General features: G+C 36.4%; 1 protein-coding gene and 1 long non-coding RNA gene across 9 annotated transcripts in view; one reads left to right on the top strand and one right to left on the bottom strand.

Annotated features, from left to right (window-relative positions):
- tmem8b (transmembrane protein 8B) overlaps positions 1 to 27,961 on the top strand; it is a 158,335-nt gene that overhangs the window by 12,202 nt on the left and 118,172 nt on the right. The window contains exon 2 of one of the 7 annotated variants that reach the window (XM_051895096.1): positions 20,748 to 20,920. The exons of 5 other annotated variants lie outside the window; for them this stretch is intronic. In XM_051895096.1, the coding sequence (XP_051751056.1) occupies positions 20,881 to 20,920 (40 nt within the window). In that variant the 5' untranslated portion in view covers positions 20,748 to 20,880. Of the gene's footprint in view, positions 1 to 20,747; positions 20,921 to 26,230; positions 26,930 to 27,961 lie in introns of those variants that run through there. One more of the 7 variants, XM_051895095.1, reaches the window with a different exon arrangement.
- Positions 21 to 27,333, bottom strand: LOC127513380 (uncharacterized). 2 transcript variants are annotated; one of them, XR_007930394.1, is made up of 4 exons: positions 27,178 to 27,333; positions 20,741 to 20,783; positions 13,026 to 13,130; positions 21 to 315 (listed from the first exon to the last, which is right to left on the bottom strand). It is a non-coding gene; the product is annotated as an uncharacterized LOC127513380 (long non-coding RNA). The 2 variants fall into 2 exon arrangements; XR_007930393.1 differs by lacking the exon at positions 21 to 315 and adding an exon at positions 5,934 to 6,593.

The raw sequence follows: 27,961 nt of genomic DNA, 5'->3' as shown, positions 1-27,961 counted from the left end.
AATGCACTGGGACACAAAAATATGCACATCATGTCATTGACCCGAGCGGCTTTGCCTTCTGTTGTATAGAAAATTCAGTGCGTACCAAAATTTCCGATTTGCGTAAGCTGGGTTTTTGTGATCCCTATTTCCGTTCTTCATGTTTCAGATGAGAAGGATTGATGGGAATTAGGAGAGATCAGGGCCATTAGGAGCACTAATCCACATGTAATCCAGCACCAGCCTAACTAAAGTTTCCTCTGGGATATTGTGCTACTCTTGGTGGGAAAGAAGCACCTGCTTTTGGTCTGCATAAGAGAGGGACATGGTGAACATCTGTGAAACACAAAAGGTTAATGTTTTATTACGTTTGAAAATAATGAACCACCTACGCTAATCCTACTCTAAACCTCACCGATAGTGTTAACAAAAGCAAACGTGAGATAAAAACGCATTTACTAAAGCAATCATTCCATTTTAACTGGCTTTGAGCTCTTTTATCATGACTTGTGATTCTCACTCTGCGTCACAAGTGCAGTTCTGTACCAGGTGAGACATTGAGCAGGTTTACTAGTCCGAAAAATCATACATATGGAGCTGGTTATGTAATGCAAACGTGTTAGTTTAGAAATGATGCACTATGACGAAGTGGGGTCATAACATAGTATTATGCAAGGAGCCACGTGAAAAAGTCTTTATTATTCAATAATTTCCCCTGCAATTATAATTTGTTATAAGTTGTTGATGTTTTACTGACACTAGTGTTCATTTCAGTTGGAAACTCCAGTGAATTCTGTTTTTGGAGTTTTGCAAAAATGTAGTTAGTGGTGCATTTTTCCAATGAGTCAAGTTTAAAACCAGGTCCTGTCACTTTTTCCATTAGGATGTCTTTGAACCATACTGTATATTTTCTCTGAAATAGCAAGAGAGGAAGCAAGAGGGAGCGTAAATATGAATGCTGAGAAAGTGACAAGGACAGGAGAGGGGAATGGAGAGAGACGAAAGCGAGAGCGTGAGGCTGACAGCTGCTTTGCCTGTGGCCATCCAGAGTGGCTGGTGTGCTGAGAAGCCTGTTTGCGAAACTGAGGCCTGACAGATAAAATTGCGGACGGATAGTCTGGATGCTGAGAGGAGGGGAACGAGTCACAAAGAGAAAGAAGAAGCAGAGAACTTTTCTGCTGTGTCTGCTAGCGCAGTAACAATGTCATCCATCATTCCTCTTATTATCATTAATTATTATCAACGCACTAGAGGCCCATTTACATCAAGCTCACAGAGAGCAGCGAGGGGATTCCTACACATTCACAGAGCTGCTGCAGTCTGTCTGTGTGTCTCTCTGTGTGTGTGGGCGAGTGAGCGTCTTTTTTTTGTCTGCCAGGGGTATTGAGCTTATTTCCAACAGGCCTAGTCAGGGCAGTGACATCTCGGAGTGTGGTATTTTCGGCTTTTTTATTGCTTATGCAATGCCCAAGTGTCACAGGGATTTTCTGCTGCTCCCTTTTAAAAGGTTAAGTCATAATGGCTGCAATGGCTGCTCCTGAATTGGCCTTGAGTTAATATGGGCAGACATGCAATATAAATACAACCTGAATTTCGGAAATGTTGGCACGTTTTTTAAATTTAAATAAAATGAAAACTAAAAGACTTTCAAATCACATGAGCCAATATTTTATTCACAATAGAACACAGATAACATAAATGTTTAAACTGAGAAATTTTACAATTTTATGCACAAAATGAGCTAATTTCAAATTTGATGCCTGCTACAGGTCTCAAAATAGTTGGGACGGGGGCATGTTTACCATGTTATAGCATCATGCAGCACCATGTTCATATATGGTTTATATCACATGGTTTATATCATTTTTGCATGATAGAGCTTTAGTTGGCATCTGCAGATGGCACGGCGGATTGTGTTTACCGACAGTGGTTTCTGGAAGTATTCCTGGGCCCATTTAGTAATGTCATTGACAATCATGCCAATAGGTTGTTTGCACATGACGTCATTGCTGCACGCGAAACGCGGCTGGAGGGCAAGCAGTGATTTTTCTATAGGAATCTTATCACAAACTTAAAATTCAATGTTTTGCGTCATTTATGGTTGCTCAAATCTATCAAACCAAGAAACCACAATGAGCTTTTATCGTTTACGTAACTTATATCGTTTTTTAACTTTAAAAGTTGTCACCTTTTATAGTGTTTTGCGTCTGCTGATACTGAAATGAATATGGATACCTGCTTACCTTTTTTGTTTTTGACTTGGTTAAATATTAACATTCTTCATGGTGTCGTTTGCAGGGAAGAGAAGATATTTTATCCCATTGCATGATCATTTGGTGTTTTCACTTCAGTTTTGTAGAATTCCATTTACAATGTTGATCTGGTTACCGTGAGAACAGTGTCACGCGCTGCTGCTTCAGCAATCATATGGTAGAAAATGTGCAAATAAAAAAAAATGTGTTCAACAAGCTGACAGAAGTCGATCCATTTCTTTGTTGGAAGGATGTAAAAGTAACTGTAGTTTTAATGTTTTAAACCAAACAAAATACAACACTTTCAAAAACACTCAGCTATGTGATTATTTTATTGAGTGATAGGGGGTGAGTGGGTTCAATCAGTGACATTATTAGATTTGATATACGGCGTCTCCCTGTCACCTCCTCAACCTGCTTCCCTTAGTGTGTTTTTACACATAGAAAAGGCGAAAATTGTATTACACTGTCCAGTTTTTTTTCCCTGAACAATGATGTGAGCTCCTGTTGCAATTCTCGATTCAGCATAAATTACCTACAATGGCGACATTTTTCACAATCACGACAGAAAATCAAAAATACTGTCCTTAACGTCACTATTAGAAAGGCAGCACGATATAAACAAACCAGACTAGAACTGAACACGGCGTGACAGCAGCTTCACATTCTTTATATCTACCTCCTCGATGGCAGTCAAGTCTTTCAATTCAGTAGAAAAATCGATCCTCTTCATAACATAAGGTTCATGTCCAAAATATGTTGTGATTTTCTGTTTATACCTTTCTAAACCAGCACAGTACAGACTTTTCCCTATCTCTTCCATTCTAATTTTCACTGCTTGCCCTCCACATTAATTTTGCGTGTCACCAGAACCACGTGATTGCAAACAGCCTATGAGTGATGCAGTGTCGTCTGAGGGCCCGAAGACCACGGGTATCCAATGAAGGTCTTCGGCCTCGTCCCTTACGCACAGAGATTTCTCCAGTTTCTCTGAATCTTTTGATGATGTTATGCATTGTAGATGATGAGATTTCCAAAGCCTTTGCAATTTGACGTTGAGGAACATTGTTTTTAAAGTATTCCACAATCTTTTTACGCACTCTTTCACAGCTCTGCCCATCTTTACTTCTGAGAGACTCTGCCTCTCTAAGACATCCCTTTTATAGCTAATCATGTTACAGACCTGATATCAATTAACTTAATTAGTTGCTAGATGTTCTCCCAGCTAAATCTTTTCAAAATTTCTTGCATTTTCAGCCATTTGTTTCCCCCATGCCAACTTTTTTGAGACCTGTAGCAGGCATCAAATTTGAAATGAGCTCGTTCAGTGGATAAAAGTGTAAAATTTCTTCGTTTAAACATTTGTTATGTTATCTATGTTCTATTGCAAATAAAATTCTGGCTCATGTGATTTGAAAGTCTATTAGTTTTAATTTTATTCAAATTTAAAAAACGTCCCAACATTTCCAGAATTCGGGTTGTATACATTTTATTGCTGCCATTGTCATGATTACACGTCTGTCTTTTGGGCAATTTTTCAGCAGTTTCACAGGCTTTGCTGGTTTTTATTTACCTTTTTTTTTTTCAATATTAATTGACTAATTTATTATTATTTTTTAATTGTAAGTAATAATATTAGTAACAATATTTTTATTTTATTCATGATTATCAGCTCCAATTAAATGCCAACATGCCATGTCCATGTACACTACTGTTCAAAAGTTTGGGGTCTGTGTTTTTTTTTTAAACTCACCAAGGCTGCATTTATTTGATCAAAATACTGTAAAACAGCAATATAAATATTAGGGATGCACCAATGTATCGGCCGCCGATATTTATCGGTTGATTTTTGCTCAATTTACAACCATCAGCATATCGGCTATAGCAGGAAAAAGGCAGATATAACAAACCGATGGTCTATTAATTAACTGCGTGAAGGAACTGAGCTGTATAATGTCTGTTGCTTATGCTGCGTTCCAGGCAGGTTTGTCACGACTTCAAACCACGACTCACGACTTTGTAGCGTTCCAGGCAAGTCACGCCAAACTGCCTGAGTGCAAGAAATTGTGGTAGCTAGATGTAAACAAACCAGCATGGTGGACCGTACGGGGCTTATTTATGCTCAAACCCTAATCATTTCTATAGCCAAAGACACATAACGTTGTAATACATAATCGTGTGTGTATTATTTATCATTATTATATTATTATTAATATTGTTGCAACGTTATATTGTCCTAAAGTTTCTCACCATGTACCACATGCATAAACACCACAACTGTAGGGGCTGCCATTGTTGTTTCGCGGGCTATGTGACGTCAGAGCGCGGAACTGGGAGTACATCGATCTAGTACAAGTTCACGGGTGGGAAGTCACGGGTTTGACTGCCATTCTAGTGCAATTTCAGTAGAAGGTTGGAAAAACACGGGTAACGGTTGCCTGGAACGCGGCATTAATCCTAGCGCTGCTGTCTGTGCTTTAATGCTAATCAAATAACACAAGATCACACACTATTCTTGACTAAATAACTTTTGTAACTTTCATAAGTGTAGTGGACCTCATCCGAATGATGACCCTAACTTTATTGATGTTTTAAGTTTATTGCGTCTGTTTTCACTCCAAAAAAAATCACCATGAGAGCTAAACAAACAGTGAGCTAAACAGAAGTGCACATTAACCCCTCTCTCCGCTGCATTATCATCATACAACAAAGTAAAACACTTATTACAACTAACAGTAAACAAATAAATACAAATCTTATGCCTTTTCGGGGGATGCTTAATAAACTGACAAACTTTAAATCTGCGAAATATCTCTGAAGAACTGCGTGCTCTCCTTTTTCATCACCCATGTAGCTCCATAGACTAGAACACCCGTCAAAATAAGAGTCCCGCCTTAGTAAAGGAGATCTCATACATATTTAAACTTACAAAAAATATTAAAATGTATACAAAAACAAATTAGAAGATTAATTATAATAAAGTATGTTACAATAAAGGATTAATATGTATTTAATGTATGCAGTGTTATTTTACATTTGTTTACTTTATTTCTGTACCTGAAAACTATTAACTATTACCTAAAAAGCACTGTTTATTTCAAATGTATCTTTTTTCTGTTGTGTTTATGTAGGCCTGCTGAATGTTAAATGGATCCATTCTATGTTCATTAGAAATTATTTGATTATGCAGCAATAAACTTGCTAGTAAAATTGAATGTTTTTGAACTTTGCTGATTTAAAACATGATCAGAAGACTATCTATTTTGATGACAAAATTTCAAATAAGAGAGGAAGTGACAAGTATCGGTATCGGCCAGTAATTGTTTGTTAAAATTGGTATCAGCCCCAAAAAATCCTATCGGTGCATCCCTATGAAATATTATTATTTTTTCTATTTGAATATATTTTAAAATGCAATTTATTCCTGTGAATTTTCTGCTGCCACTACAGTCTTCAGTGTCACATTATCCTTCACAAATCATTCTAAATCATTCTAATATTAATATTTGGTATAAAAGTATAAAAAAATATTTGAGTAATCAATTGTTTCAGTTTTTTATTACAGCAATTTTTTTTCTCAATTCACGAGTTTCAGTGCGTTAAAATAAAAAATATTACAGACAATTAAATTAAGATTTGTAGTTCAGTAAAAATAGATTGGTACATGCAGACCTGGAATATAAAAGTGTTTTATTGCTGTAGTAATATAGTACAAGTCATAATGATTACAGATTTGATATTTGCATATATCTCCATTCTGGGAAGCTTTTAAGTATATTAAAATACAGTTATTTTACATTCCCTGCTGGAAAAAAAGCCCAAAGTGGTTAGCTGGTCTCTCAGCCTGGCTAAACTGGTTAGGATTGTCTGTTTTAATGGTTTTAGAGGGGCTTCAGGCCCTTGTAATCTGTTCAGTATGGAAGACAGCTGGTTAAACCAGCTTTGCCAGGCTGGGCAACCATCTATAGACCAGCTTAACACCAGCTTAGCCAGGTTGAGAGACCAGCTCAGACTAGCAAACCACCTTAGGCTGGTTCTCTTCAAGTCATGAATTCACTTTTGCTAAAAGCATTTCAGTTTTTTGTAAAAAAAAAAAAACAGGTATTCCTTTTAAAAACAGTTCCGGGTACAAGATCAAAAGTCTTATTTGCCATGTCTATTTTTTTAAACAGTTGTACCATACATATCCTCCATGTATTCTTTGTGCCTAAAAGCTGAGCCAACTACACTTCCAAACCTGCGCTGTCTGTTTGCACTGCTGCCGTGGGTCTTTATTCAGCAGAAGATGCTTTGAATGATTCATGACCCAAGTAAGCTACTGGGGGCATCTGGGCATGAGGAAACTCCCCTTAGGAGGTCTGCCTGTGTCAAAGGAAGGCAAAAGAGGAAATCAATAGGAGAAGATTTCTTCAGACTCTGAGCATAAGGGCATTGGCTGCATCAGAGAGTGACTCAAAATCACTCTATCGCTGCAGTGCACAGTGGTTATTGGTTTTGAGATTATAGCGTAGATTCATATTTGATAGTTTTCCCTTTTATTGTGTTAAAAAAAATATTCCAGGTTCAGTAGAAGTTAGGCTCAGTCGAGACTCGAGGGCACTTGTGACATAATGTTGATTGATTGATAAGCATTAAAATACCACTTCGAAAGTATAGCCACAAGATGTAAATGTGTGTTAACATGATTTAAGTGTGAAACAAATCACTTACTAACCTTTTCTGTGTAAATTAATCCAATTTTACAACTTTGTTGTCATGACAGTGTAACACCATAAACCCTAAAACAACTATTAAAACAACTTAAAAGCTTTACAGCTCAGAAAAGTTTTAACAGAAGAATTAAAGTAAGTGCTTTTATAAACTTATAAGCTTCGCCTTTCACCATTCACTTGGTGCCTCACAAATGGAGAAACCTTTTTTTGCCTTTTTTAAAAAATTAATTTTTGTTGTAGTCAACATTATGCCACAAAAGCTGTCAAGTGACCTAAACTGGTACTGAACCTGAAATATTCCTTTACACGTTCAATTTACCACATTTATATTTCAAACACATTCAAATATTAAATGATTGAAGTGCGTGGGTATTTTTGCATACTTTGCTAGTCCCACAATCTTCAATCAGTCAATATGACCTGCACTCAGCACACACTTAGAGCCGCACGACCCAGCAGGCAAACAGTTCTCCAATCTAGGCTTTTCTGAGTGCCCTCTCAATTGTTCATACCTGATCCTACGTCTCCATTTTCACCCTTGCTAACATTAATATTAAAACCTCACATCTTCTTTATTACAGTCTTTCACCTTTCAGCAAGGCCACACCGAACTCTCATTGCAGCCCTGCCAAGAAGCTGAAATTGGCTCTCGGTCTTTGCCCTGGGTCCTGTCAGGTGCAATATGCCAAACGCCAGAGACAAGGCTTCATTTTTGGCAGCAGTAAATGGGCCTGGCAGGCCTGGTCTTTTTATAGGTTTGACAGATGAAGAGTGAACATTAAAGATTTTTTTTTTTTTTTTAAACCTATGAGCTAGCACTCGAAATAATGCTACAATGCTTCTTTAGAAGGCAATTAGCATACCTCGGCTGAGAGGAAGTGTGCTGCTGAGTGCCAGTGTGCTATTTTGGATTGATGCTGTGCCATTTTCACGCTGGTGGCCTTTTCGTGTAGTATATTTGTTCTTTAATGGATTACAGTTGTATGAGTCAGCCATTCGTATGATAAAAAAAAAAAAGAAATTTGCATGAAATATGTTTCAAATCATTACTTAAACTAAGATGAAAACCATACAAACCTTTTTAATAGTATTAATCTAATTATATATCAGGCTACAGAAACTCTGTAACAGCAATAAGCCCAACAACATGGACAGAGACCTTCCTCATGCTGCTGGAGATCAATGTGACCCCTGGGCTACTAATCTGCAGACAGCATATCATTGGGCTCTGCAGCAATTCTGTGAGTGTCTTTCTACCCCAGCAGCTTGAGAACGCATTAGAAAGGCCGTCATAACACCTCTGACAGATCTGAGCCACAGAGACTGATGGGCTTCTCGAGTCATTCAGTTGAAAGCTACTGGATAATAACCAAAAGAAACGTCCCTCGTAGTCTTCTAATTGCATTTCTGAAATGTTATAAATGCTTAATGACCTGCTCTGAACCCTAATAAAATCCTGTGCTGACCTCCCTCCTGGGAGCTACTTAATTGGATTACTTTTTACCCCCATCATCTGCTTCTCATTTCTGTGGAAAACCCTTGTCCTTGATTATCTCACATCTTATCTTTTACTCTGCTACCTTGTAATTTTATTTCAAGATGAGATTGCTCATCTTTTTTTGCTGGTTATTGGCAAGTTCGTCTGCATAGCTCTGCATCAGAATAGAGAAAAATATCACATCACAAATGCCAAAAACCAGACAGATCTTATTATTTGCAAGTATTTGTACAAACCATTTGGATATACACTGAAACAATACTGAAATTTTCATAGAACCTAAAACGTATTTATATATGCACAACTTTAGAAATGTAATAATCATTATGGATTCTCTATTATTGTAATATGTATATTTATAAAGATATTTGTATAGTTATGCTTTAATATTTATTTAGATATTTTTGTAATATGGCACCAGAAATCTCTCAGAACATGATGAAAATTAGGTAAAATATAATGGCTTTGAACATATATATATATATAATTAATGCCATTGATTAAAACTATTAACCTATTAATCCCATAAATATAATATTTAATTAGCCTAAAAGGAAAACATTCGTATGTTTTAGAAGCTGTCAAAACATTAATAATGCATGTTTCAGCTATACAAACCTGTCTATGCATATAATAAAAAAGTTCAAAAGTTTGGGGTCAGTAAGAAATTGAAGATACTAAAGACTGGAGTAATGGCTGCTGAAAATTCAGCTTTGCCATCACAGGAATAAATTACGTATGTATTAAAACAGAAAACAGTTTTAAAGGGCCCCTATTATGCTCACTTCCAAGTTCATATTGAACTCATACCGAAGCCCCTCTAAAACCATTAAAACAGACAATCCTAACCAGTTTAGCCAGGCTGAGAGACCAGCTAACCACTTTGGGCTTTTTCATACCGAACCTCCTTCACGAGCATGACTTGTGCAGGACGTTTCACAGTGGTGATTCCTTATTTATAACTCTCTTTCATTTGAGATGTGATATTATAACTGTGTCATTGGCCATTTGATCTGCATCGAATTGCAAGGTTCAGCAGTCAAGTGATGATACAACAAAAGGTTGTGGTTGTATACTGCTGAGGAATAGTGTTAAAAACACATTTTAACCACTGTTTCCTAAGTTTGTGCGAACTTTGTGCGAAAAAAGGGGGTTTAGATTTAGGGTGGAAAAAACAGCTGTTAGCGCAACTCAACTACTTTGTATGCCTTGGGCAGAATTATATAAATGAGGAATATTGTGACACATACGTTCACGGAAGAAAACTCAAGACTACAAACAAGGCATTTCAGGGAGAAACATTTCAGTTTAGAAACAGTCCTTTCTGATATATAGAGAGAATAATTTCCTTTAGAGTGGACTTTGTGCTCTGTAACTTTGCAGACCTTTTTCATGCTCAAACAGAAACATTACATTAAAGAAAGTTGAAAATGGTAAAAGAAAAAGCATAACTGGTCCTCTTTATAATATAATACTATTTTACACTATTAAAATGTAATTATATAAATGCAGATTTGGTAAACATAAGAGACAAAAACATAACAAAAAATTCATACCAACCCCAAACTTTTGAATGGTAGTGTACGTGCAAGAACCATACTTTACAAATGAATGCAGAAGATTGCCAAAGAGATCACATTGGGGAAAACTGCACTTTTGTGTCATTTTAAATAAGAGATTTTGAAGGAAACTGTGTTTGGCTTGTGCAGTTGCCACAATTCAGAGTCATTGACCAGTCTGAAAAGTCAAACACAGTGAAAAGCCTTCTTTCTCCCACTTTCTGATGCTTGCAGTCCACGTTTTCAGATGCACAGCTGGAGTATTAAAACCAATTGTGCCATAAAGTTTATTTACAGAGCACTGGGTTAACTCCGGTCATAAATGGCAAATCAAATTTACCCTTGGTTTTACACCAGCTTTGAGAGTACTTATCGACATGTGCTCTCTGCCTCCCCGTTGCAAAGGTGTGTCTTAATGAATCACTCTGCCATTAGGCATAAAATACCATCCTTTGCTGATCTGTGCATTTAAGGTCTTAAAAGCCATGAGTACAAATCGATATGTCGTCACCTTCAGTTTTAAACTGTTGCATGTACAGTATTCTATCTTTGCTTTTCATTTTGATGACTTAAGAACAGCTGGCTTGGGTTAAGTATCTTCTTTGTCTTAAAACAAAGAAAGGCATTGAAGTCAGTTAGAAAGATGATGTCCTTCATTGAATTACACACATACTGAAGCTGATATTGCTTGCTAATATATTTAAAAAAAAACAACAACAACTGCAGCTCCCTGTCAAAACATTACAGGTGAAAATCATGACTCTTTTTCTTGCCTCTATAGGCACTGACTGGTCTAGAAATCTTATCTAGATAATAGATATACAGTATCCAGAAAAAGCACTTTTCCATCTTGTCGACGACTCCATGTTTTCCTGTGCCCTTATCTTTCCTTTTCGGTCAGTCTCTCTCTTTCTCTTATTTAACTCTGGCCATATATCTACATCAATTCAGGTTGCCATGCAACACAAAGGCATGGATCGTTTCTCTATGTATACGGCTTTGAGAAATGGGCAATGAAGTGGAGATGCAGAGAATTCAAGCTACTCTGATATGAATGTTGAGGTTTTTTTTTCTGTTAGGCCAGCTAACTGAACAATGATGAAGTCACAAACAACTGCGTGGGTGACAAACATTGCCTCTGTATTTTTATATTCTTGGCATATGTTTTCTTACTACACTGACACAGTACAGTCTGCTTTGTTTTACATTACATAAATTATTATGTGTTGTACACACCAAAGAAGTTACAGAGACCTCCTTAAAAGCTATGAGCAGTTGTAAACTGAAGTTTTCTCTGATATTTGGTTGTGATTTCTCCTTGTCAGCTTTTTAAACTTTTGAAGTAAAATCTATCTGGCTGACATGGCTGTGGTTTTGCTAAAATGGAAAGCACACAGCCTTGTGACAGCCTTGGTAGCATCAGTAAGAACAGATTGAAAATTGCAAACCAATCACTAATGCTTTACTATGTATGGCATCATAATGTTTTTTTATTTTACTATTTACTATTTTACATTACTTTTTCTATAATAAATGTGACCCTGGACCACAAAACCAGTCATAAGGGCCATTTTTTTTAAAATTGAAATTTATACATCATTTGAAAGCTGATAAATACGCTTTTCATTGATGTATGGTTTGTTAGGATAGGACAATATTTGGCTGAGATACAACTATTTGAAAATCTGGAATCTGAGGGTGCAAAAACATCAAAATATTGAGAAAATCGCCTTTAAAGTTGTCCAAATGAAGTCCTTAGCAACGCATATCCACTCACAAAAATGCATTTTTTATATATTTACGGTATGGAAATTGACAAAATATCTTCATGGAACATGATCTTTACTTAATATCCTAATGATTTTTGGCATAAAAGAAATATCGATAATTTTGATCCATACAATGTATTGCTACAAATATACCTGTGCTACTTATGACTGGTTTTGGGATCCAGGGTCACAAATTATGTAGTAAAATATTCATTTTTTAATTTTTGCTAATGAATTTATGATAAATAATGACTCGTACTATTTATAATAAAATAATATTTATCTGTGTATAATAATAATGTAATAATACGATAATAATGTTTAAATGTATAAAAATGTTTTAAAACATTTTAAATATTAAATATTGAATGTAAAAATGGTACATTTAAGAAATTATAAATTTAAATATATGAGTATATTATACATTTAAATTACCACAAAAATGTGAAAGTTTACATTTTTTTTCTTGCAAGAAATCTGACTACTGCCCCAACTGCATGTGCAAGTAAAAAAATCCCTACTGTTGTAATGTACTTTAACTGTAATATGTAATGTTCTTTTATGTTTTATTATGATTAACCTTTGATTTTAATTGGCAAGATGAAGTTGCATTTTAGTGAAGCATCTGGCTCAAAATGAGATAAGGATGCAGTTTTATCCTCATTTATAGATGATCTTTGAAGTTTGAAGTCAGAACCAAAAATAGAGTAGTTGCTGAACAAAAACAAAGTGAGTTTTTGCTCACTGCCAGGATGTGCTTTTGAAAATAAAAAAAACCCTGTCTCTAAACAAGTTGTCTCCAAAACATGATAAAGAATTCAGACGCTGCAAGCTTATCGTCTAAACTACTTTAAAACTTCACTTGTCACTTGCACCTAGTAACTCTCAACTGTTCATCCCGGTCATTATTAATGATTACTTTTCATATGCAGCGTCTTATGAATTTGCATATGCTTTGGAAATTCTCCTGGCAGTCACAAACAACTCTTTGTTCTATCGTTTTACATAGTTATTTTTTCTCCTCAATTTATGTTTATTTATTTATTTTGATTATTTATTTATTCGATTTAGTTTTCTCTAGGACGCAGTCCCAGAGAGAGACAGTTTTTGTCAGTTTTTGTTGTCATTTTATAATGAGCGCAAACACTGTTGATGCCTTCACATTAAATAGAACAGTCTGAATAATTCAAATGGCATATGAAGGTAGTGCTGATTTATGGGCCTTTATACAATGTACACATCCGAAACATGCTTACCCGGCAGAGTTTCTTGTACGGAGAGCCAGGTGGTGGCCTCGGGTTGTCCAATCAGAAGGCTGCAGGGGGACAACGCTGTATCTTCCCCAAGTGTAGCGAGTGTTTCTGGGGAAATGGAAACAAGATTTTGCCAAAGGACAAGGGCTGCTATTCGACATGTGTTGGCAAGGTCATTGTCTCTCAGGGAAAACGCTGGTGCATGCCTGGAATACGAGACAAGCTCGTGCCAGGGTGGAAATGATGTAAAGTAGCTATTCTGGCTTCTCTGCATAACAGGAGCATTCGCACTGCCTGACCAGGGATGGCACGTGGACTTTCATCCAGGTCCCACAGTTCCCCCTACTGTTTCTTCTAGTTTTGCTAAATCCGTGTGTGCTCTCTGACCTAGTTTGAAACTCTTAACTTGACTTGATTCATCCCTGCTCTCAGTGTGAGCTCTACTTGCTTGTGGTTTGTTTATCCTCAAAAAGAGAACATTTTTTTTTGAAAGCAGTGAGAAATAATTACTGATTTGACAATGTCGCTTTGCTTCTTTTACACATTGAAAAAAAAAAAAAAGTGAAAATAAGCTGTTGTTATTTAAAGAAACATTTTCTACCTGATCTGGGCTGTGTTTCCCAAAAGCATTGTAAGCCCAACTTAGGTTTACAATGCTTTTGTGAAATGCAGCCCTGATCTGATCTTTAAAAATGATTTTCCTTGGTGTAATATTGTCTTGTTGTTTTAGATATATAAAAGTGTTTTAAAATATATTCAGTGTTACTAAAACCACTTTAATTTGATGTTCCCACATGAATCGCATTTTTAGGTTACCTGACTTAACATTTTATGGTAAAATTAATGACATTCACAATTTACCTCTGGCGTGCAAAAATCCCCTTGAGAATTAATATGCCTTATAAACTTATTCACATTTTACTATGTTTTAAGCAGCTTAGTTCTATCATTCCAGTTAGATAGACTATGCACTAAGTGGAAGATATCACAGTGTGGAGGCGATATTTGCATGATCGATGAGTTAAAATGGAAAAAGACTTTCTTTATACATCTTTGTAGGAATATAACCTCAGGTTTTCAAATCGAGAGTTTATTGGCACATTATTCAAAGCACTTGCTGCATTACTGTCATGATTTTATAAGAATGTTTCACCCAAAAAAGTAATTCTGTCATTATTTACCCACCTATGTGCCAAACCTGTATAAATTCTTACTTTTCTTTCATTGAACACAAATGAAGGCACTGTCAAGCTCCAAAAATGCAAAACAACAACAACAACAATATACTCAGTTGTCACTTTCAAACCTCATTACTGTAATTTCATTATGCATTATTCAAATTTTAATTCAGGAGGATGACAGAATTTTCAATTTGGGGTAAACAGTTCCTTTAATGTGATGACTAGGGTATGTTCAATGAGATCATGAAAAACAACTTTATTTAATAGTTATAATGAACAATACTGACAGATTATGGGTCTATGCATTATTAAATCATTAATCAGATTCGTTCAAACTAGTGGTTCAACGGATCACAAAACTCACGGTTCGGATCATATCACGGTTATTAAGTCACGGATCGGATCATTTTTCGGATCAGCACAAAAAAAAAAAAATTGGGGGGTGGGGGGTAACTTTCCATTTATTACTTAGCCCACTTTAACTACTCCGATACCACAGCAGAAATTACTAGCCTAACTAATACATTATTAAAGGCAAGTGAACAGACTGTAAAAAGAACAAATACTGTACACCAATTACAAGAATAGATAAATACAACATAAAGTTACAAATAAAGTATAAGGTCTAACTGTAGTATTAATTTTCGTGTACAGAAATGTAATAATTAAATGTAAAATGACACTGTTCACTGTATAAATTTAATATAGATTAATCTTTGTTAAAGCTGTGTTTTGCTGTTTGATTTACATGACAGACAACAGCAGGTATTTATAGGTTGCTGTCACTTTAAGAGTAAGACTCCATGCACGCACACATCCGATAGATACACATCCGAATTCTCACCTCGTTCACTTAAGATATAGCCGAATGTGTTTACGAGAATACTTGCCGAGAGGGGAATTTTGACTGACATAATGCGTGTATGTGTCCATCCAAGTGCATTAAGGACGCGAAAGAGAAATCGATTTGGAGTTCGCGAGCTATCTGAAACGTGCCTCTCTCTCTCTGAGCCTTGTATGTATGTGCGTCATGTGCGCACCAATAACAGCGTGGCGTGCGATACCGAATTAAATCTTTTTGCCTCTTCTAGCGCTGAAATGGTTTTATATCTATTTAATGTATAAACTAGTAGGACAAAACACGTGCAAATGATAACCTTTCACTCTATTGCGGTTAAACTTGCAATTGATCCGCGAATCACATGCGTGCCGAACCGTAGGGCTTGGTCCGTACGGATCACGGCTCAACAACAATCCGTTTAACCACTAGTTCAAACGCCATTATTAATTTAGGAACAAAACAATTGGCTGTCTTTATGAAAAGCTAATTTAATCATTCATTGAACTGATTCGTTCAAAAAAAAAAAAACACTGATTTAATCAAAAATGAAACTTGTAACTGTCTTTATGAATGAGCCATTGAATCATTTGCCCATTGATTCATTTAGGAACAATACAGTTCTCTAGGTGCGTTCGACTTAATGCGGTGCTGCGCTGATCGATTGGTGTATGACATCAAAGTACAGCGAGAGCGATCCGAATGTATGCGGAGCTGTCTGTTCTCTAATCACTCTCGCTGTATTTTGTTGTCATACATCGATCGGTCTGTGCTAGGGGTTGCACCGACTAATCGACTAGTCGACTTTAATGCTCTGCCATGATGCTTTAAGTTTGATGTCGACTAGTCACTGATCATGGCCTATAGAGGGCGCAACAGAATAAGAAATCTTTGAAGACCACATTTATGCAGTAAATGAAAAATAAATGCATACTCCGAGAGCGCTCCACAAGATATATTTGATTATACCATCTGGATGCTCACTATCGATCAGGTGAATGCACGTTTTAAACAGCTTATTGTACATGTAAGTTAATTGCCGCTCTAAACTAATGCGCACTGCTGCATAGTAATGCACCCACATACAGACAGTAGCGCGTACATCACGTCCAGATCACGCGCACACAGAATTATTCAGTAGTGCAGAAATGTATTGTCAACACTGTTTTGTGATTTATCAATAAAATACAAGCAATCACTCTCTCACGCAATCGCTATCTCACTAATGCATATAAATGTAATCTTTACTGTGCTACTTTATCTGTATCTGATTTAGAACGAGCAGAAATCTGTGAGAAATATAATGACTCAAAGACAAAAGAACTGATAAAAATAAGCTGTTTTGTAGGAGAAATAGCCTTGTGGGCAGCACTGTGTCATTTTCCATAGCTGTGCACAAGGCGACCCGCGTTTGAGTCTGAGCTCGAGGTTCAGGCTTATTTGTTCATTAATGACGTCATCAGCGACTGAAGTTCATTGATGACGTCATCAGCGACTGAAGTCGTTCAACCCCTAGTCTGCGCAGGGCCGCTTCAAGTCGAACACACTTACTGTCTTTATGAGTGAGCCATTGAATCATTCATTCAACCAATTTGTTCAAAAACATTGCTTTGAGTTTGTTTGGAACTATGTACAATGTTAGAGCAATGTAGACAATAATTAAAATGTAATTTACAAAGTATTAACCTTTCTTAATAATATATTAAATACATATTAAATAACAAATATTATTTAATAAATAATTATGGTTTAGATATAGTACATGATGTTTACCTTTCATGAAGTGATGCTAGATAAGGTCAGCTACATGCAATATCTTTGTTCTTGGAAATTTTGTTCATCAATAACAAAACCACAAAACAACATACTGGCTTGGTGTGTCTTCATGTTTGACTGTTATTATAGTAAGCCGCAACCACAGTCATAAATCCTCATGAAGGTGAATATCGATTTGAAGGAGAGATGGAGTGAGACTGATGGTCGTTCTCATGTCAAAGCCCTTGGCTGGGCTCTGCAAGCAGTGCAATAACACGAATGGTCCAGTTTATCAAACCACCCTCCCCCTTCATATCATGGCCTGTTTATCACCTTGGCCAGCCTCATAAAGACAGAGCTTCATTCACTCTTTCCTGAGCCTGCTCAGTTCAGTGACCTCCAGCTCTCAGCGACAGTCACGTGCACTTATAGTCTCATTTGAATAGGAGTTCTTAGAACAGCACAGCCAAGCAATCGATGGATGTTATCTCATATGCACACTTAGATATTGCCTTTTATGGCAGTGAATATAGCACACCTCACTCATTGTCATGTGGAATAAACACATTTCAAAAACTAAAAAAAAAAAAAAAAAAAAAAAAAAAAAACGTTTTTCATATGTTAATGGATTTTGTTAAATAACCTGTGAGTAACATCTAAATTATGACTTTATTCAAGTTAAAACTATTCAACCTGACTGAATCCACCTAAAACATTTTTGTTTTTTTACAGACTGGATCAGGTAGAAATAGTTCTTTAAAAAAGACATATTGTATGGTTTCACTAATTACCAATTATATTTATAGTCTATTTTGATTTTTTATGTATCTATGTGTCAGACTAGCATCTGACTAGATGGCTGACTTTTATATGAAATAAGATTGCTTATACCAACACTAGAGAATTTCTTGGACATTTGGTCTGTTTAGGGTTTGATATTGTATACTAACATTGGGTAAAGAACATTTGGTCTGTTTAGGGTTTGATATAGTATACTACATTTTATTTGGGTCAAGCAATCCATCTTGAAAGTTTCCAATTCGGGGTGTCTAGCAGTGGTGCAAAAAATCAATTGCTTTTTTTTAAGAAGTCAATTCCACCATCCATTTCAGGATATTTGTTTGATAATTGAATGGCCATGGACTATTTCCCCACCAAATGGAGGAAGCACTCACCACTAAGTAACCATATAGAGAAGGACAGTCTGTTTGGTTTCTTGTCCATGAAAGCAGATATGTCTGCATTGCATGATAAGGATATATTAAACCATAGCAACATATTCCAGGAAAGAGTCCCAGCACAGAGACATTACTGTCTTATTTTATGTGATCCTTTTAATGTCACTGCTTAATGTATCTTGGACACTAAAAATTAAACTACAGGGGAAGATTTTTTATTTGACTACTACACCACCAAGTCTGGGCAGGCTTGACCTTTATTATCTAAAGGCACAAATGTGTAGAATGATATTTGAACTTTCATAGGTTTTATGACTTTACTGTTATTCTTAAGAAGCGGAAAATAGTAAAAATAAAGAATTATACATTATTAGGTACATGTATATACAGCCTTTTCACAAACTGTATCACTTTTTGTCTTAAATCAGAAAGAAATTCCATTGTCTCACTTCTCCTAATTGCTTTTTTTGCTAGGTATGTATGCTGTTTATTGACAGATTAATTTAAGCCCAAAGCCAATTGAAGATTAAACAGGTGTGCAGTGCCCATCTCCACAAATCAATAGGAGACTGTTAAAAATGCATGATCACATTGATTGATAGCAGGAGATGAGAAGTGTTCTCATGCAGGAAGCATCATCAATGCTTGAGACTTACCAGTTTAATTCAAAAACATGTATGAACACAAATCAAATAGGGTCACTCATTATGTTCTCATTTACACAAAGCCTTATTGGCATTTTAAATGTAATACAATAGTACATATGTTTTCCGACCTGGAAGTAAATGCTGTTTGCGAATGGTTATGGCTGGATGAGTCGGTATCACAATTTTGATTAATGACTATGTCACTGTAACCTATACAAGGCATACAGATAACCATTCAACACTCAGCAAACCAGCACACGTACCCAAATTCACTCAGACTAAGGTATTTGCTTAGTTTTCTTTGAATCAAGTGCATGAATACGTGTGTGGGCGAGCGTTGTCTGTGTCAGCACTACATGGCATGTGATTTCAGATCCTCTGCAGATTCAGATGTTCTGAATGGCCACTCCAAGTTTGAGTGCTGTTTCATTAAGGCATTACATTTTAAAAGCTGCATTTCCTTTGGATACAGGGTCAGCTCTGAAGACTGTAATCTGTTTTTTTTTTTTTTATGTCAGACTTGAGACGAGATTTTTGCAGTTAAAATGTGACCTTTTAATTTTACATTTACATGGGTTGTAATTAACAAAGAAAACTGCTTTTATCTGAATTACATTACAGACATATCTGTTGAGTGTGTGAACACAATGGCCAATCAGAGGTGTTTAAGAATATGCTCAAAATGCTAGGAGGAAATGCTGGTATTGTCACATTTTTAAAACTTCAGTACAGACTTGGTACCGAAGTTGGTACTTTTGACAACCCTAAAGTACTGTACAGTCTAAATTGTATTATCTAAAACCAAATAACAACAATTGAATGCAAACCTACCACATGCAATTGTTTTTACAGAATGAAACAAAATAAAAATATAAGTTATACCAATCTTAAAGTGTCAAAACAGGCAGGGTAAAATAAAAATCTCAAAAAGCTGTTTTTGCAAGTTTTTAAAATGAAAAGATTTGCACTTGTACATTGAGGCCACATTAATTTAGGTTTAGCAGATGGGTGCTCAGTCAGAAGGCTAAACATTAGCTGCCTCCACAAATATCAATCTATCCTATAACACTGCTGCGCCATAATTATACGCTCTGAGTGAGCGCTGCACTATTTTTGGGGTGAGCTAATAAGTAGCACATTAGTAATGATCCATTTACTACCAGACAAGCAAATGTTACTGCGCTGATAGTCGTTAGCACGTAGCTGTAATGTAAAGTCGTTTTTAAATGTTGTTGCTCTATGATCAATGTGAAGAAAGGAATATATAGAACAGGTATTTTTATTGTGCTGTAGCATCATCAGTCCTATGATGTCGAGATCAAAAATATGAGGCTCACATATCACAAAATTGAACTTACTGCTGTTGAAATAAATTAATTGAAAGTGTAATTTATAGCATTAATGATTAACTGTGATTAAAAGTACCATAGTATTATACTGTACATGCTGTCATGGCAATACCATGGTATTTTTTGAAGTACACTACTGTTCAAAAGTTTGGGGGAGGTAAGACAGTAAAAACAGTAATATTCTGAAATATTATTACTATTTAAAATAACTGTTTTTAATAATCATATTCATTCTAATATGCTGATTTGGTGCTCAATAAACATTTCTTATTATTATCAATGTTGAAAACAGTTGTGCTGCTTTATATTTTTGGGAAACCATGATCTTTTTTTTTCAGGATTCTTTTATGAATAGAAAGAAAGAACAGCATTTAATTGAAATAAAAATCTCACTTTTGATCAATTTATTGCATCCGTGCCTAATAAAAGTATTAAGTTCTTTAAAAAATATCTTTCTGACCCCAAACTTAAACTGTATTGTACCTAGGAATACATTTCAAAGTACCATTATATTACAACTATATACTGTAATCTGATTTTTAACAGAAAAGTTGAACTACAGAAATACAAGACACAATGTGTTATTCCTTTCCAGAGTACAACTCACATTTCTCCTCTGTTAGACCTGTCATGCCCTTTAAGACTGAAAGTTGTGTGCGTGTAAGTGTGCGTGCAAGAGTGTTAGCCCACCAGGGTTGCTCTCTTATTCAACATGTGACATTTGTCATTTTGACATGTGGTGATGCCCTTTGGAATTGTGCCATTTTTACCTTCTAGAAGATCTTCATATCCTGCTGACCCCCTTCTGCCACCCTGTAAGACACAAACAAACTGCAACGGTTAGGCTCCATCCCTATTGTATTCACTCATCCCCTGGGTTTCTGCACAGGGACGTACAGACTGAGAGGTTATGGTAATCCCAAGTTACAGGGACCAGTTGCCTTTTCAAGGTTAGTGTGTGAAACTGGGCATGTCACATTTGCTCAGGCAAGTGTCTGGCTTTATCAAGGACAGAGAGAGTGAGAGACAGAGAGAGGCAAATGCAAGAAAAAGAGAAGACTTTTGTCTTTTAACCACCCCTGTACAGTCTTGAATTCAGGGTCTTAATAACCATCCTTGGTCTCTTTTCATTTGCATTAACCTTAAAAGAATGCATAATAATTAACAATTAAACAGGCTGTTATTCACACATGACATTATCTCTAAAATCTGCGGTGACCATGAAATGAACTTTAATTACTAGCTTGTTTTTTCCCCCTCTCCAGAAGTATTTTCTTCAATTCATGGGTCTCTGAAAGGATGCGAATGGATGATCATACTGCTTAAATTCATTCTAATCTCTTAAATGTATCTCTTCTGTTTTTTACAAGGACACATTGTTCAGTTTGGATCAATGAAACCACTGCGCATATTAAACCAGAGGAGTCATGGATACATTAAGGAAATAATGGCTGAAGAGTTGTTAACAGCGGTTAGTTATATCACCCTTCACCCAGTTGCTAGGAAGCTAATTTTAGGTGATTAATCAATTCAGAGAGCATAGAAATGTAATTAGGAGTCTCTTTTGTTTTAAGAGGACGACCTTGTGATGAAAGTTTACAGGCAAACCAGTCTCAGGGGACGGTATTAGACTTAACACAGTCTAATCTTGAGCAAAGTCATGGTGTGTATTTTTATAAAAGTTTGTGTGTATGTGTAAGTGTGTGTGTTTTTAGGGCTTTCGGTTTTGTTTAAATTATATTCAAATGTTTTTTAAGTAAATTAATTTTATGCCAATTAATAAATGAATCGGCCAATATAAAATTTATTTTCGGACCGTTCACACAGAACACATTTTATCCCACTGTGCTAATTTTACATTGTTTTTCTATGTAAACGTGCTAGACGGACATGTTTGAGCATTGCGCTCGTGTCTTTAACAGCGTCTCGTGCTGTACACGTTCTAAAAATGTTGCGCTCAAGTTAAAACAAGTTCAACTTTTAAAAAACACGTCTCTAAACTTTGCAATTTTTTCTGTTCCACTGACCTGCGTCTCACTTAACTGCAAAACCGCATTCTGTGTGAATGGCTCCTTACGTTACATAACATTATTTTGGCATATTTATTATGAAAGCATATTATTATGTATTTAGTTGTATATTGATTAGATTAAATAGGTTACAAAAGTATTATGTATAGATTTAGCTAGTTTTGACACAATAATGTTTTATTGCCTTTATTTATTCACATTATTATCATACCAGCAAAATCCAATATCGATCGACCTACACTTCATATGTATTGATATATTAGCACATAAAACATCTTTTATTTAATGTATTGAAATTAGTTTGAGTATTTTAAACTTGCTGTTTTGCATTTGAATGATGCAGCCTGTTTCAGTGCTGTTATATGGTTGGTTTTGAGATTGTATGGGTTTGTTTTGTAGGGACATACAGTAATATTTTTTTGCCGCATGCCTTAAAAAACGTTTTTAAAAGTCTTAAATTTGATTTTAAAATCTGATATCCTGTTGGATAAATTGTCCAAAATAAGTCTTGTTTACCTCCCTTATAAAACGTGACTGGATGACGTCACTACTTCCCGCAGGGTCTTGTCCTGTTGTTCTCAAGGGGTCCTAAAATTTGCAGCACATTATTATCACATTGACATAATAAAGAACAGCGTGTTACTTGAGAGTCTTTTCAGGATGTATGCCTATACTTTTCCTCATCTGTTATTAGCAGTGTCCATTTTCTTCTCCCTTATAGTGCCTGATGTTGATAGTAAGATTTGTTTTTCCTTTCTGAGATCTTAGATTGATGAGTGCTAAGATAAGTATTGAGAGAGAGAGACAGATGCCGAGACAAAGACGGAGACAGAGAGAGTTTGGCAGGGCTGTTTGTTTGCCCTTGCCCGAGCCAAGCCTGGTGTTTACAGCCACTGCTGATCCACTCCACAGCACTGCATAGATGAGCGATATGAGACTCATTAGCCCTGATTGCATTTATCCACTTCTGTGCTCCACTGGCCGGTGACAGCTGAGGCTGGTGATTGATAGAAATACAACAGGGGTCAAAAGCAGAGAAATTAGACCCTGTTGAGTGGAGGATTTAAGTATTTTGTCGGTACATATGTGGCTGCTGAACTGTGTGTTTGTTAGCAGAATCTTGTGTGTAATGCTTCTTAAAGTAGTCCTTAAAGTAAACTTGAAATCAAAATTCATCCTATTTGCTTAGTATTTGTTGCTGTAAATAATTCATCAGTGCTTGTTATTCTGAAGAAGAACACATTTGTAATCTTTCATCAAAATGTATGAACTTGTTAAATTACATTCATTTTCCTCTTTGATTATACTGTTTAATTTGGATATCCTTGTCACAGAGGTGAAATGGGTTTGGAATGTAGTTTAAAGACAAAGGGGTGAATTTACTAAATTGTTGTTTCTCTTGATTTGAGGATGCATTCAATTGATCAAAAGTTAAGACATTTATAATGTCACAAAAGATTTGTTCTTTTGAACTTTATATTCATCAAAGAATCCTGATAAAAATGTATCATGTTTTCCATAAAAACATTAAGCAGTGCAACTGTTTTCAACATAATAAATATGTATTTCTTGAGCACCAAATCAGCACATTAGAATGATTTCTGAAGGATCATGTGACACTGAAGACTTGAGTATTAGATGCTGAAAATTCAGCTTTGCCATCACAGGAATAAATAACATTTTAAAATGTTTTAACAGTTATAGAAAACAATTAAAGGGTTAGTTCATCCAAAAATGAAAATTATCCCATGATTTACTCAAGCCATCCTAGGTGTATATGCCTATCTTCTTTCAGAACACAATTGGAGATATATTTAAAAATATCCTTAGTCCTCCAAGGGTACATTTTGAAGCCAAAAAAAAAAAAAATGCATTCATCCGTAATAAAAATAATCCATACGGCTCCAGCGGGTTAATAAAGGCCTTCTGAAGCGAAGTGATGCGTTTTTGTAAGAAAAATATCTATATTTAAAATTCTTCTTTCTAAATTCAAATAACTAGCCTCCGGCAGACGACCATACGCATATTGCCGACTTGCACAAAATAAGTAACCCACCGTAAGCTTAGATGCCTCTCGTGGTTCAGACAAATAGGGCTGGGCAACAAACTCAAGCTCCTCTTCTCTTATATCAAAATCCTCTGATATTTTTTCTTTAAAAATTATCGTTTTAGACTTCTAATTCATGACCAGTGTTTTGTTTTGCTCTATCCTCTGTGCCTCCGTGTTCGTCATTAGGTCATGCATCGGGTCAGAGGATACATTTCCGCTGCAAATCGATGCATACGGCCGTCTGCCGAAAGCTAGTTATTAAAGTTTTAAAAAGGAATATTTTTCTTACAAAAACCCATCGCTTCGCTTCAGAAGGCCTTTATTAACCTGTAGCCGTGTGGATTACTTTTATTATGGATGGATGCAGTTGTTTTGCTTCAAAATGTGGCCCCCCCATTCACAACCATTATAAAGCTTGGAGGGGCAAGGATATTTTTAAATATATCTCCAATTGTGTTCTGAAAGAAGATAGTCATATACACCTAGGATGACTTGAGGGTGAGGGATAATTTTCATATTTGGGTGAACTAACCCTTTAATGCATATAAATAAATGCAGACTTAGTGAGCATAAGAGATTTCTTTCAAAAACATTTTAAAAATCTTATCTACCCAAACTTTGGAACCATAGTGTAAGTTGCCAAAGTGTTTAATTTGACTCTGTTAATCTTAATGCTGTTTTTATGTCTTTGTGCAAAGTGAATCTCTAACAAGTGGCAAAAGTAATCCTGTACGAAACTCAATTAAAACTTGGGATGCATATTGCATTATCTTGCAAACACTGCTGCAATACCTCATGGCTTTTAACCATCTTGACGAAGCTCCAGTATTCAAGCTCTGGGCTGGAAACACATCCTTTCATGTCAGTCTGGATCAGTCATCGCTGCATGTGAAACCTCGGCTGAATGTTGTTATGTCAGGCTGAATGTAAAGGGCAAGTGACAGAGCCGTGGTAAAGAGCTCCAAGGCAGCAGTCTGCGCTTTTATCAGGGATAGAGACCCAGAAACATATGCGTGGAAGGAGAAAAGAACTGCACTCTGCTCGCTGCCATTAATTATGGAGCAGACAGCGATGGTGTGCACAGACAGACTGTGTTTTATGCAGGTAGAATGAGTTGTCAGTCTCGGGGCGGCACATTACCGAGACCATGGGCAGCACTGGCAATTCCCAAGATTTCATAAAAAAGCACTTTCCATTGACTTTAACAAGGAGGTTATATAGCAAGTCGAAAATTGCTGTCGAGGTGCAAAGTATCAGGACTGCATGATCAGGGTTCACCAAGGGCAATGTGACTGATGCTTACGGGATGGCTTTCATTGCTCTGTCTCACCTTGTGCTCTCTCTGGCACATTCTCTCATTTGGCCTTTAACGAGAGTCTGTGCACTTTTGAAAGTACATGCCGGTCTTCAACACGATAGCCTTCTATTTGACATCTGCTACCTTTTTAACTTTGATCATGTAGGTGACCTGAGTCTGACCCATGACAATTGTAGTAATTTTTCCTGAGAGGAACACCCTTTATATCCCAGCAGGCTTTTTTCTTTCTCACCCTGTGTTGACTGGAGAAAATAGCTCTGTTTCAAAATCCAGTGAGCAGCTGTTTTTTAAGGCAGCATCCTAACGCTCATGGATCATAATTTGGAGCACTCTCCATAGGCAGGGGCTCCACGCACCATTCAGTAGCACTTACTGTTGACATGACAGTTGATTTCGTGCTATGCAAGAGCAATGGCGCATAACTTAACATGACACACAAACAATTTAATATGATGGTTGTTTATATGATTATAAGTAGGGATGAACAATATATTGGCAGTCATACTGGTGTCGGCAATAAATGTTTTTTTTTAATTACTGTAGCCAAATTATTAAGGGACCACACATGATTTCTAACTTGCCTCCACGTTGTTAAACACAAATACATACACACACACACACACAGACACAGCAAGTTGATTTTCTGATCATATTTTTTTTCCAAGCACATTTTACCAATTCCAAACCACATCAATCTTAATAACTACTATTAATTTTGTATTTAATCATTTATAAGTGATATATAATTGTTCATGAAGGCTGGAAATGGAAAACGCCTTATATTCAGGTGTGCAGAATTAACTGCAAAAAGAATTAAACTGCAAAAGAATTAAAAATTAAGATTCCCACAGGTTTGAAATATACTTGCGGTGGTAGCCAGGTGAAAAATCCTCCTATTACCCACGGCACAAAAATGGTCTACTACATGTGACAAACAAATAATTTGTGATTTTTGACAATATTTTTATTATTGAAATTAATTTTAATTGCATAGGCTACTATTACATTGAATTAAATACTAATATTGTTGAATAATGTGTCAAATAATGTTCTTAGGCTTTTCTTCCTGTGGGGGAGCATCCCAGCCAGAGACTACAGTAGTTTACTATGAATTAAATGGATATCAAAATAAATACAATTTATTGTGTAACCAAAATACCAATAATGCCCAGAAGAAAAAAAAAAAAAAAAAAACTTAAGAGTGTGACTTTTAATTATAAACAATCCCGAAATACACCGGGACTCTTATTTTGAAATGTCTACACTATTGCGGGCTGATTCTTCAGATGAGAGACCGTCTCTAAAACATATTATATAAAAGTCATACAGTAGACATTGTCATAATTCATAAAACTCGAGTATATTAGCAATCGCTTTGCATAATGGTGCGCTATTCATTGATTGGGAATCTCTTTGAAGCAGTCTGAAACACTGTTGCGCGAGCCTGTAGAATGCGCAATAGCGCCGCCTTTGTGTAATATCCACCGCGTCTCTGCAGCGCACGTGGGAATGCCAGAGGGAGTAAACCGTTCTCGCGCACAGCTGCACACAGAACCAGCAGGTAAGAAACACGTAGGGCGAGGGGAGATTTTTCACTAGTTAATCGATCGCGGATGGTTTCATTAACTCGGGCGGATAAAAAAAGTATAAGATGATAAAAATAATAAAAGTAAAAATGTGTCTCCAAATATACTTGGGTGGCCCGCCCAAATAAAGTCTATGTGTGGGAAGCACTGTGAATAATTAAGTGTGAAACCATCAGGAACCCTTTAGTCTCCAGCGCCAACATTTACCAGAACTGCAACCTACCTGGAGTCTCCAGAAGTACAATGTGTCAGGATCTCAGAGACTCGGGGGCTTTCACACTGGGCTCGTTTGCCGTGGTCCAAACCCGGGCGCCATTGTTCCCGGTGCCACCTGCAGCGTTGGTCTGGTTTAAGGGTGCTTTCACATTAGCGCTTTTGGTGCGCATCAACTTGCCTAATAATTCTGCACACAGTGTAAATATTTATTGGTTATCATATAGTCAGTTTTGGTACATACCTTGAACTGTAGTATATTTGTAATCAACATTTCTTTCTTTTCGTCAGCCATATTGGATAGTTTTTAATGATTCATTCTGTACAAAGGATACTGCTTTAGAATTTAGATTAATTATTGTGAGCTCTGATGTCTTAAAATACAGCTTCTGTGGGCAACGTTGGGGCAGTTTGGAGCAGAGCAACTGTGTGATGTTTTTCAGTGAGTCTGTTTCTCTCTGGACATGAACTGGCACTTAAAATTGATCTCTCATATTGGTGGCCTGTGGCCATCTCCTTTTGATCTGCATCTTGAAATATTTCTCTTCTGTCCAACCATGGGCTAAAATAGCCACCATGTGTCATCATGATGTATGTGGGTGCTAATTCACAGCTATTAAAACATTTCAAATAGGGCGATTTCACACAGGCAGATCTTTAAGGCCTAAGCTTGCAGTATTTTCTATTTTCTTAACCCCCCCTCCGCCTCTGGGATGTGCTGAAATACTAGCGTCCTAGGTAATGATGTTGCCAGAGCAGATTACACCAGGCTTTGCTTGGAGTGTCTCTGTGAG

This window comes from Ctenopharyngodon idella, chromosome 5 (assembly GCF_019924925.1).
Source record: "Ctenopharyngodon idella isolate HZGC_01 chromosome 5, HZGC01, whole genome shotgun sequence".
In the NCBI taxonomy this organism is placed as follows: domain Eukaryota; kingdom Metazoa; phylum Chordata; class Actinopteri; order Cypriniformes; family Xenocyprididae; genus Ctenopharyngodon; species Ctenopharyngodon idella.
This window is presented reverse-complemented; position numbering and strand designations above follow the sequence as displayed.